This window comes from Colossoma macropomum, unplaced genomic scaffold (assembly GCF_904425465.1).
Source record: "Colossoma macropomum unplaced genomic scaffold, Colossoma_macropomum, whole genome shotgun sequence".
Lineage (NCBI taxonomy): Eukaryota > Metazoa > Chordata > Actinopteri > Characiformes > Serrasalmidae > Colossoma > Colossoma macropomum.
The window spans coordinates 12,300,525-12,313,668 of NW_023494800.1; the positions used below are offsets into that span (position 1 = coordinate 12,300,525).

The following is a 13,144-nucleotide window of genomic DNA, read 5'->3' on the forward strand; positions in this document are numbered from 1 at the left end:
GGATCAGGAGCATGATGAGGCTGATGACCATCAGCAGTGCTACTTGTTTTGGTCGCACGTGTCCTTGGATTGACCCACATGCTCTCATTAATCTTACAGTAGTGCAGTGGTGGGTGCAGTCCAGTTCTCACCGGATACATGCAGAGCGCTGCCTCAGGATCAGGAGAATAAACCTGCCACATTATCTTAACTAGATCTCCTCACCTAATTAGAACAAACATTTTTACACTATGTTAAACGTACATAACTCTTTTTCTGTTTAAAAGTATATTAGCAGTAAAAGTATATAAGTAACTTAGTAACAAAATACAGCCTAATGCTATAAAACATTTTTTTAAAGTTTTGATACCTGCCTACCTTGTTTATTTGTACAGTCATATGCAAAAGTTTGACTGACCCCAGTCCTATTACATTTTGTTGATTTTCGTAATGCAAGTAAGTAAACCCCTTCAGGACATGTTCTGCACATTTTAATGCAGAATTTCAATGTACTTGTTTAACATATTGGTCGGAACAAAACCTCATGTCTCTAAAATGATAACTTTACAGGAGAAGGAAAAAACCTACTTTACTTTTAAGTCAGTGGAATCAGACATTTTTCCAAGTCATTTTGGGTCACTTCTTTTGGTCCATTCATCATGAAATTTATATACAATGTAAAGGGCAACAGGTACTTTCGAATTATGTCAAAAACTGAAAACGTGAGGTTTTGTTCAATGGCGAAACGATTGTGCATTAAAATATTCCAAAGTGTAAGTGTGTCCTCTGTAGAGGATGTGTACTTTTTTTCATTAAAAAAAAAAAAATTAGCCAGATTTTTTGCATATGACCATATTGTTTTATATGTTTGGCCCTCAGCTCACCACACAATGCACTTTAACCTTTCCCCACCCCCAGACAAAAAGTTTAGGCACAATCAGCATAAATGACATAATGACACATAAATAATCTTTTGGTCAGAGTAATCATTTATTGGTGTCAGACTTGCACATCTAGGGAAGTTTTTAAGGAAATAAGTAACAAGAAGTCCAGGTATGAATTCTTTAATTTACAAGTAGGAGACGTAATTGACAACCAGAGAGGATCAGTAAACGGTGCTACAAGAGTGTAATAATGTACTGTCTCACATCCACATCTATGGCAATTCAGTTCAAACTCACACGACTGACAAAACCAGTTGACTAGATAATGACACAAAAAATGCATTTCAGTGAGTGAAATCTTGATAAATTGCAAAAAACGTGAGGTTAATCTGTAAAGCTAATGTAAAGTTATTTTGTCATTTGTTAACATACGACTGGCCTGTTTCACGATCTGGTCAAATTTCGGAGGTAAAATCAGCTGACACCATAACCGGATGAAATGTCCTGTTTATCAAAATAACGCATTAATACCGAGTTGCTAACAGCAGCTTTATGATACATAAACAAATCTATTCCTCGTATTGTCGAATAACCTCCTTTTTTATTATCCAAACTCAGCAAAGCACTCTGCCTATGGAATAAATTACAGGTTGTGCCTTTTTTCTTCAGATAAATGACATTTAACCCAAAATATATATGCACTACAAATACTGTACTGTACAATTATAACATTATCCCTTGCTGTGGATCTCAAAATCTTGGAATAAATTTCTCAGTTGCTTCAAATATATCTGACAATACCAATGTATGGTGGCAAAATAGCATGGAAATATCTTTATATTATAGTACTTAAGGCAGTGCAGCAAGACATCAGAGCAAGTAGAACTTTGCATTTAGGTTAGGTTCTGTGTTCTAAGAGTCTTTTCATCCTTCAAATGACACTTTTGAAATGTTTATGGTGCTCTTGGCTTTATGTTTGTGCAGAAGCATAGCTTAGATTGAGCTCCAAACAGGGGAGCCATTTAATGCACTCAGAAATATACAAGAGGATGGGTGTTGTTTCACATTACAATTTAGCATACAAACATTCAGTCCTATTTTGTGCTTTGAGATCAGTAAGAAGACAGCTAGATAGCATCGCAGGAGTCAGCTAGGTAACCTGGGTATCAGAGTAAAGCTCACTCACTTTGTTCAACCCAGCATGGTGCTGATTACAATCAAAAACCACTTTCAATACTTCCGCTCTTCAGAGGCACTAAGTGAGCCAGATATCATTTTTGGAAGCAGCGAGATTCTAAGAAAGGATACGGGATAAAAACAGCTCTGGAGTTCAGTGAAAGCAGCCAAGTTAGGAAAGTTTCTATCCTATTGATAACAGAAATGCTTTCAGATTTGCATACAAAAGGCTGCTGCTTTTTGAATTACAAAAGGCAATGAGGAATTGTTTAGAGAATGACTGAAAACAGCTTGCTTAGGCAAATGTCCAGGGGTGATGCTGCTGTTGAAAAAAATAGTAGCTGTGAGTGTTACTTCTGAGGTTACTGACCGCCTGTGACTTACTGTGGAAAAAAAATAAATAATGCCAACAACAGTACATTTTAAGCTGTCAGTTAAGTAGCCAAATCGAGTCTGAAATGTAAATCATATGGAAACAAAAGGCATATGACTGATTCCCATGAAACACAAATGCAATCACACTGACACAAAACCAGACTATGGGCCTTTACACCTTGCATTAACATGTGTTTTTGTGATCGAATTTCACTTGACTGCATGAAAAGCCAGGTGTAAACACCCCCAGGACGCATTGTGTTCGGATTACATTCGGATCACTCAAACCACATTTGGAGGTGGTCAGAGAGGGATCTCGACTGCGTTTAACAAGTGTAAACGGAGCGCAATTTCGTTATCCATATACAATTACGTGAGCAGAAATGCGTCTGCCGAGCTCTGACTAGCAGGTGAGATTTTAATCAAGGAAACTTAAGATGGAGGATACGCGAGCCTGAGGTTAGCCCAAACCAAGAGCTTTCATGCACTCCAGGCCAAGAAAAGCGCCCAAGCCAAGTTTGTCGACTGATGTCGTAACGGAGAAATAAATAAACAAATGTAAAAGGAAGTGACATATGAGCCGACATGCTTTTTTACGTCAGAAAAGTACAATTGCATCTCATCTGGTCATACTGGAGATGCATTTTAATGAAAAGTGTAAATGGAATCCAGCCAAAGTTTATCCAGTTAAGATCTGGATATGAAATACATGTTAATGTAAGGTGTAAACAGACTATGAGCTATGTGGCAAAGGCAGCCTTGGGAGAATCACTCTTTGTAATAAATACTAATACTAATTACTGAATCAATGAGAGGCAAGGCACCATTACCACCATCAAGCCACTGGTGAAGTCTTCATCAAAAAGACTAAAAATTAAGCCAAACATCTTGAAATTACATTTTGTTTAACAGAGAAACTGGCACAATGGAATGTATTACAAATGTTGATGAAAATGAAGATCAGCGATGGTCCAGCATTACAAAAAAAGTTCACATACAGCTGCCTGTCCAAGTAGGTGGAACAATAGCTTATGGGGAAAATACAAAAATGTACCTGCACAGCAGCCTTGGGTCATTTACAGAAAATGCATCCTGCATGAGAATCGCGAATGAATGAGCAAAGAAGCTCAGCTGTTTCTGTGACCACATGTGAGCATGTGATTAATGTGTAAGCACATAGCATGTGATTTAAAAAAAAAAGGAAAAAGAAAGATAAAAATAGATGTTGCAAGTTTGCACAGCTTTTGTGAAAGGTCCTTGTTAAAGGCTTTACCTCCTTGTCAATAGCAATAATGCTAGAAGAAGGCTGGACATACACATCCACATCCACACCCTCACCCCCCACCCCCACCCCAATGCCAGATGAGGGATCTGCAAAACGCAGTCAGAACAAAATGCAAAAACAATGCATCTGAAATGTCTGTTTCATAGGGACTCTTGAGCTGAAGGTACGCAGCGGAACGTCTCTGCTGGCCTGCAGCCACCAACACGGGCAGCGGTAAGAAGATTCAGAGACTCAAGTCTCAAAGTACTTGTAGATGGATGTAACATAGGTCATCACACTCTGCCAGTCTGGTCTTTCTGTGTGTACCATCTCACCAATGTCCTGAGAGAAAAACAGAGAGACCACCCATCAATCAGAGAGAGAGAGGCAGAGAAAGAAAACTGAAAATGAAGAAAAGATAGAGAAGATGATGAAAGGAAAAGAAGAAAGAAAGTAGAAGATTAAAATGTTTTAAATAAAAGGGAGATAGGAATAGTGAGAGAGAAGGAAGAAAGAATGAAAAGGAAAACAACAGGCAGAGAGGGAGGTAGAAAAAGAGAACAGCGCGTAAATGAAAAGAGGTGAAGCAAGAAGTAAGAAAAATAAGATAAACGTAAAAATGAAAGATTAAAAATGAAAGTAAAAAAATTAATAAAAGAGAGAGAAAAAAAGAAATGAAGAATAAGTGAAAAAAAAACGAGGGTTTTGATAGCAACCACAAATATACCGGAAATTTTACCCAAGCACTTCCTTTTAAACCTTATAATAGTCAGACTATAGTTCTCTCTGGTAACATTAGTGTAATGAGAGTGATAAACTGCTGCTTTTCAAGAGGGTAAAATCATGTTTGTTCTCCAAATCGTTAAATAAAATGATGTTTGCCTGGCACATCATTAGTCTCTCCCCGTTATTAGGTGTTGTATGTAATGAGGTAATAAAGCCAGACCACATACTCTTAGACGCAATTAAGGTGTTTGCCGTGAACTCACCAGTGTAGACTTAATTCCCACACTCTCTGCTGCCTGGAATGCCAATGTAAAATTTCGCCTCTGGAGGAAAAAAAAGAGAATTATGTGAAAAGGGCATCTTAAAGCATGCAAGCGTGAAAAAAAACAAAGCATTATTTGAGATGGTGTGTTCCATGTGCGTGCATAGAACAAGATATCAGACCTTGTCCTGGCTGTTGAGCTCTTGATATGGGATATGAGCAGGTAGATAAGTGTGGAGAACAGCACAGAAGGCCAAACCATCATTCCAGCTGCTGCTGAAATTGGTAATGTCTATGTTCTGAGGAAAAAAGGAAAAAAAACACAACACCTTTGTCAGATCATACAGAATCTGGCATGTAGTAGTGCTTATAGAGCTTCCACTGGAGCCTCTAATGCAATCACCCATTTCTATCTTCTCATGTCTGCTTGTTAGTGGCAAAGGTGGGCTGCTGTTTTGATAAGAATCACTTCCGCCAACTGTGGTTCATGAAATAATGGCTGCTATATAAGGTTTCTACTTTATTAAAATTCAGTTAAAACAAGTTGCTGATCCAAAACTAGTGTGACAGATTGGAAATAGATGTTAAATCATTAAACTGGGAGTATGGGAAGGGGATGGGCTGTGCTTCTGACTGTACAGAGTGGCTCTGAATGCCAGCTGACCTTCCCCTCCGTCTAACATGGAGTGTTTGCCCAACAGACACTTTTATCTTTGTCAACACACATCTCACACTCACTCTAACCCATATACAGCGGAAGCCAGCAGACAGCGGAGGCCATTTATGGCTCTGTTGTGACCAATGCAGCCAGAGCTTCAGTAGTCCAGTGCAATTAGTTAGCTGATAGCACTCACATGTCCATCAGGAACATCAGTGCAGTTCAGGTAAAGTGGAAGCCTCAGAGGGATACAGGCTTCCCCCACTATAAATCTTTCATCCTCTAATAGGTTTAACGATAATTACAGTATCATTATAGAGGATCAGTTTCAAAGGTCTTTATGACGCACCAAAACAAAACTAGACAATCTATAATACTGGAACAAACTGTATATTTGTAGCACTAATCATACTATTTACATTGTTTTGCAGTCTGTAAGCAGACGATGACAATTTTTGTCAGTTAGCTTCAAAATCTGAAATTTAAATTTCAGCATACTTTAAAGCAAGGGTGTCAAACTCAACCACTACAAGGGACATATTAAAAAATCTCAGCAAATCCATAGGCCAGCTGTGTTTTTACTTCATTTTTACTTAACATTTTGCAAATGACACGAATGAGCCATTGTTGCTTCAAAATATGCCAATATTGCAACAGCAAAATAGGCATTAAATACTTATTCAAAAATAATTCTAAATAAAAAAATTAATTTGGTTTAGGTATTTTTTTTAAACCGCCTATTTGCTTGAACTAGACACCAGGCATAAAAATTGTGTAAACGCTGACCCATAGATTGTTGCTGGGGAAAGGGGTCCCCATGCAGTGCATGAAGGGGATTGTAGTGCATCTCAGGGTGAACCGGGCTAATAAGAATAGAAAATTTAAATAATTTTGCTGGCCGAATAGGACTGTTCATGTGCCTGACTTGGCCCGCAGGCCTTGTGTTTGACACATGGGCTTTAAAACATAGAATATCAGCTTTAATATGAAGTATGTCGATATTGGGAGAATCACAGCCCTTTTTACACCTATTTTAGAGGACCATAAGTAAATAGACAAATAACAGAATCCTAAATTTTTCATGTCAGTAGCAGTCTCATGCAGCAAGAAATAAACGTCATTTAGAAAATTTGGCCAAACGTTGTGGGAATATAGACTTAGAGTGGGAATAAAAGTGACTGAAATTTGCAAAACAAACCAATGCTTCATGAAGGTGGAGCTCAAAGTACAGAGTAATGGTACACATGTCAACATTGGCTGTTGTTAGCCCAGGTCTGAAAAGTCCCCCCAAAAATCTCATTATGTATAGGACAAATAAACATCACCTCCTCCAAGAGAAAAAGAGTTCTGTTAGCCAACAACGACATTTTGCTAGAGTTATCGATTGTGCCCTGGACGGACTAGAGGAATTTGGAGGTGGGTCTCAGAGGCAGTGTATGCATGATGTCCAGCATCAAATAGTTAACAAGTGGAGTCCAGACATGTATTCTCGTTATGAGATCACATCTGGCCCTGTGAGACCAGTTCAGTGGTGCAAAATCTAATCTCTGTGACCCATAGGCAATCACCAGGTGGTAATGCTCTGGTAATGCTCTACCAAGCCTGTAATGCAGCCATTTAGAAATTTATATTCAAACTCCATTTCAGGAGAGGCCCAAATGATCAAGAACCACAGTTCTGTCTGTGAAAGACCAACAACGCTTATCAGATGTGCGAAAGAGGAGTGTAAATTGGCAGAGGCTGAGAGGCCACAGGAGCCTGCAGTGAAGCAGATGGTCATCAGAGAGGGTCAGGGCAGCAGGTGCCTAAAGGAGAGATGCAGAGCCACCATATCTCTCACATACAATATGATTACCACACCATTCACTCTGCGCACATTGGTACAAGCTACATTTACATGCAGTAGCTATTCTGTGCTCTCAGCACTCACAAAGGGGAAGTCCATGTATTTTTCAAAATTTCTGTATAATTAAATCATGGAGATGTAAACAAATTTATTCAGCATGGTTTGATATTAGGCGCTCTGTTTGAGAGAAACTTAGTGAGTCAGAATTGTTCACAGTAGTGGCAATAAGAATTAGACGTCTAAAACATTTAATGCCTTTAAAAACTCCCTCGCAGAAAGTTATGACACAAACTGGTTATGAATACGTCCCCAGATGCTGTGGTGTGTTTGATTTATGATGGCAGTGAGATACGGTTTTGGCCTAACATATATATTTTTTTGGCAGAGAGATACATACAGGGTGGTGTTGTAAGGCAAAAAAAGTCCACAAAACCTTTCCCACCAAACCATTTTGAAAACTCTGCTTACATCTCAATGATTGAATTATGTAGAAATGTTGAAGAAAATCAATGGAATCCCCCTTTTAAGTGATCAGAAATAAGGAGATGATTTGGCCAAAAGTTGAAACTATGCTTAAAAACAGTCAATCCCCTGTTGAATTGCTCAGTACAGATTGCCTCTGGAGCAACAATGTAAGGAGCTTCATGAAATGGGTTTCAATTGGCTGAGCTGAACAACTTTAAGGCAGCAGTTTGGAGAAGGTCCTTTCCTGTTCCAGCATGACTGTGCCTGTGTGCACAAAGCGAGGTCAGACATGGTTTGACAAGATTGGCGTGGAGAAAGTCCAGTGGCCTGCACAGAGCCCTGACCTCAATCCTACTGAACACCTTTAGAATGAAGGGGGTGGTCATCTCCATATTAATGCCCATGGTTTTGGAGTGGGACGTCAGACAAGCTCATACAGGATTGATAGCCAGTTGTCCACATACTTTTGAATATATAATGTATACATCTTTGCATGTTCGTTGATGCACACCGATTGGTTTCCAATGGGTTTGTATTTTCGGTAGCCCCATTTTGAAAAACATCACACAAAAATCCTACCGGTTGTTTAGAAGATCAGTCATGCCTGAACTAGGCAGTTCTTGGCCACATTAAGAGAACAGAATGCATTAGATAGGCTGAAGTCTGGCTTGTGAGACTAACATAGTCCTAACAGCATGCTTAAGTTACCACATACTTGCCACGAACTGTGTCAAATATTGTTCTCTATAAAAGCAGATAAAAGTATGGACATAATTCAGGTTTCAAGATGGTGCTACTACTGTTTTAGTTCTGTTTTATACTATGTTTTATAGTCATTCTGTGTGAGAAAGCACATAAGTAAGTTTATATGGGATTACTGAACAAATAGACACAGTGTGAGGCAAGAGTTTGATTATTTAGCATGACCTAAGCTGCATAGCTAACAGCAGGCATAAGCTGCCATCACCTGGTCTTGTAGCTCCAGTGTAAAACCAATGAAGACTTCAGACACCAAACGTGTCTTACGTGATCAACAACACCCAACCTGCCACAGTGGCAGTCACAGCACTGGAAAATCTGGCAGTGTTTCAGCAAGTTATCTTTCACTATGATAGGATGTGGTGTTTGTGTCACACAAAACGAAACTTCCTGCCCACCATATGACTGATATGCAAGGGGTTCATTAAGCCACCGATGCCCCCCTCCGCCTTGTGTGTCTGCACTCATTCGGCCATGTGTGTTCATACTCTGAGTGAACATGTAATGAAAAAAAATAAATAAATAAAAAAAGTATGTGTGTGATGTGTAAAAAAACAGGAAAAGCCTGGATGAGAGAGCCTCGGGGCTAATCGCAGTGAAAAGAGCACTGTTGCTGTTCAGTCCTCTCTGACTCACAGCACTCCAAAGTGTCCAGAGTACTTCTAATGAACGCATTAGGCCTACAGTGAAAAATGAGGTACAGGCACCACTAGCCATTACCATCCATCACACACATACACACACGCACAGACACACACACTTGCACACACACACACAGAGCGAGAGAGAATATACACTTCCATCATCAATCAGCTCAACCACAGTTGAATCAACCACAACAAAAGGAAAGAAACAGAAAAAGGAAAGTGTCCTTGCATGTCCTTGCATTGCAAGTAAAAAAGACAGAAACTTTAAATTGTGAATACTGAAACTGTTACAACAAGAGAGACAATAAAGTGTCACTGTAAATTTTCTCTGAACTGTATATATAAAGAAGCTCATCAATCTTAGGTGTTTTTTGTCTACTTCCGGCTTTAACTGGCCTGACCAGAGCAGTCCAGATCATGTGTACAAAGAGTATTATGCAAAAGTGCATCCTTCATTTATTTAATTTCCAGTCAAAACAGCCAAGTACAAGTTATGAATTTTTCGGCATCAGGGGAAAAAACAGCAGCAAAAACCAAACATAATATAAATTTTCCAGTATTTAATATGTCTACTCTTAGCCTTTATTACAGCTTCCACTCTTTTCAGTAGACTTGCTTTGAGTCGTTCAAAAAGATCTGCAGGGATATTTTTCTACCTCTAAAGTTCAGTCTTAGAAGTTGCTTGTATTTTCTGCTTAACAAGCCAAGTAATCCCAAACATTCAATGATACTGAGGTCTGGACTCTGAGGTGGTCAGTCCATTGTTCTGATGACACCAACAGCTTCTTTGTTTAAATTTCCTCTTTTTGTCTGGTTACTTTTCTCAGTAACAGTTTCCTGACTGTTACACATCCTTTCAGGAAAGATGGACAGAAACACCTGTGGATTTTTTAGATGTGAAGCAAGGGTGGAGCTTGATTTTCTCCTCTTTTTCTCTCAAAGATGAAAGCTTTAAAACCGGTTTATCTGATGGTAACAGTATTGATGGTCTACCAGGTCTTGCAAGGTTGTTACGAGTCTCATTTCCAGTGCATCTTTAAGTTCTTTCACCTTTTAATATTCTAATTCTTCTTGAATTTCTGGAAACTCCTGTTTTTTTCACTTATTTTTTGACTTTGCCATTTCCTTATGCAAGTGGATTATCTTGTATCATGGATCATCTTTTTGGAAATGTCTCCTGAACAATCAACGATGTGTACTTAATGTCAGTTTTGTCTGGAAATTAAATAAATGAAGGGCAGTCTCTGACTGCACAGTACTGTATCATGAAGAGGAAGCAGGAAAAATTCCCCACACCGTGGAGTCATAGTGATGGCACACTCATATCCAAAGTGTCTATGAGGAGTAAACAGTGCAAAAGCCCAGTGAGATGGGAAGGAAATAAAGACTCAATAAAACATTGGGCATGCCCAGAAATCAAATCTAATTAAGACAAAATCAACCATGAACGTTTATGAGCAGTTAATCAGAAATATTCCACAATGAAGTTTCTTTATTACAACTATTACATCACTACAACTAAGCAACATTTGATTCTGCTTCAAACATTATCTTAAACACTTCTGTAGTCTAAGACCACACTTAAGATTATTAATTGTTATATACAGTAAGCAAAGCTCCTACCTGATAACCTTCTGTCTTCTTCTGACACCACCTGAGAAGAGCATTCCTCTTGGATCCTCCATATTCTCTGGCTAGAGCAGACAATGGGTCCTTCCTCTCCTCTCTGAGGAAAAATACCATTGTTACCGTTGACAGAAGGGGTCTACACAAAATCCACGTTTCCTAACCCTGAAGCCAGATTTTAGCTAAATCATCCACAGGCATACCCACAGCTAGGCAAAGTGAAGCAGCAGTAAATTAGTATTCAACTGGCTTCATGGCTCTGGAATAGGAAAGTCAAATGTCTCAGTAAAATGGCAAGGGGAAGCGTTATGTTTCATTCAATCACAAAAAACAAGACAAGATCAAAACATGCATACTTGCAAAAGAAAATTTGTTCAAGTAAAGGCTTAAACATCTTCAAGGAGGCAAGTAAACACATTTGCATTGTGAGACAGAGAGCTGAGATGCTCTGTGTACTTGACCTAAATCAGTACTAGCAATATTGCCAAAAATGATCCTCAACTGTAGTGCAAAAATTAAATTATTCCTTATCGCATCCAGTACTTTGCTTTTTCTATCAATTCTCCACAAAGCAAGGCAAGCTTTCTTCTCACTGTTCGCGTTCTGTATGTTCTGGTTTGGACACTGCTCCTGAGTGCACATGTTGACGTTACGAGTATGTTGTCAGACACCTATGTGAACATTTGCATGTGACGGCCACACAAGTTTGCAAATTTGCAGGCGCAGAAGTATATTTATTTCATAGAAGTGCAAACACAAAATGTAAACAATGAAATACTGTGGACTGACGTTCAAGGAATGTTCTGAGTATGCAAGCCAGATTAACTGGACAGATTAATGAGCTGATCTGGACAGATTAATGATCTTCAAATCATCCTGTAAACTAACAAAAGCAGCAAAAATCCAGCATTACCAAACAAGGAGCACAGACTTTTATTCTCTTGATCTGCACTCCAATCAAATTGGTCTTCACACTGGTGAAAATATATTACTGCCAAGGGTCTGTCAGCACATATGACCGGCTTCCTGGCAGGACCTCAGTGAAAGACGAGAGAACATGACACACTTGCGTCACCTGATCATACAAATGGTATTCCCTCTCAGCACATAAGGAGCTCTGTGCTCCTATGGAGTGTGATTAATTCAGCCTGAGACTGAGGATGTGCGCTGGAGGCTACAGCTCATAATGAAAGGCTTCTAGGGCCGAGAGCCTGAGTGGAACCAAGGTCAAATTTCAGAGCAGGTGAAAGCTCTATGCATTATCACCGTGCAAGTGGCATGTCATTACTGTGCCCAGCAGGGGGGAGATTTCTGAGAATCCACATAGAGGGGAGTCTTCTGTAAAATCAGGAAGAAGCTTCTAGAAAGTTAAAGAGTGACAAGGGACTCTAACATGTGGAAAAGCTTAAAGGAAAATAGGTGTAATAAAAAAAATAATAAAATACAATAAATAATCAGTGCACACTTATAGACTTAAACAGAAATAAATATAAATAGAAAACAGGGATGCACAGATATAGAATTTCTGTGCTCACAACTTCATTGTATATTGATACCAATAACTACTTTAATTTTTTTTACATTTTAACACAAGTTCACATAATAAGTTATAAATTAAGTAAAATGTGCAATAAGACAAGATCAAATTCCAAAAATGCATAAATGATTTTACATGATAATGATTGCAAATGTCATTATTTATTTTTGCAGGCACTCTTTCCAGTCACTTACAAGTAGGCTTGTCACAATCATGAAATTTTAGCTGAAAATTAATTGTCATTTTAGTAAATGTGATTAACAATTTGATGTCTTTTTTTTTTACAACTATTATTGTACATGCCTAAAGTGGCCAAAATGGTTAATGAGCTCTTTTGCTTCCTAGTTGTTGATACCTAGGAGCTCCCTACTGACAGACACAGCTTTAGTTCAAATAAACAAACATTACTCGCACATCACGACTGCACTCTAAATGTGTTTAAGCACCAGTAAGAAATTAGAACCTCATAGTGCGTATAGACCCATAAGTACGTATAAATGCATTTTCTGCTTTCTTTAATTCACATGTATTTTCCTCAAGCCTATGAGATGAAAACACATCCAATTCATGTACTGTTTGTTGTGGTGTAAAACATAGGTTTGTGAAATCTAACAACTATGGAAAATAACTACAATCAGCTCAAATAACTGCAATTAAGCAATTATGTAACAATTATAACAGGCCACCTTACAAAGGTAGATGAAATTAATCTTGCCCAAAGATTTTAATTGGCATAGCAGTGCCAGTTCCTGCCTGGACAGATAATTGAAACTTCAATGTTCAATGTGTGGGGCGGTGTTATCCACCATGATCCATTTGGGTCAGCTGAAAAGACAGGAAATGCCCAGCACTAGTAACTACATGTGCAGGAGTTCTCTTGGAGAAAAAAAAATTTATTTATCTTGAACCCACTTCATTCCCCAGGTTTGGTCATTTATGT

The 13,144-nt window shown here is 38.7% G+C and overlaps 1 protein-coding gene across 3 annotated transcripts in view; it reads right to left on the reverse strand.

Moving 5' to 3' along the window:
• Nucleotides 1–945: 945 nt before the first annotated feature.
• Nucleotides 946–13,144, reverse strand: part of specc1lb (sperm antigen with calponin homology and coiled-coil domains 1-like b) — a 41,186-nt gene continuing 28,987 nt past the window's right edge. For all 3 annotated transcript variants that reach the window (XM_036587758.1, XM_036587757.1, XM_036587755.1), the window contains 4 exons: nt 10,665–10,767; nt 4,849–4,965; nt 4,668–4,727; nt 946–4,020 (listed from right to left, as the gene is read on the reverse strand). In XM_036587758.1, the coding sequence (XP_036443651.1) occupies nt 3,931–4,020; nt 4,668–4,727; nt 4,849–4,965; nt 10,665–10,767 (370 nt within the window). In that variant the 3' untranslated portion in view covers nt 946–3,930. The remainder of the gene's footprint in view (nt 4,021–4,667; nt 4,728–4,848; nt 4,966–10,664; nt 10,768–13,144) is intronic.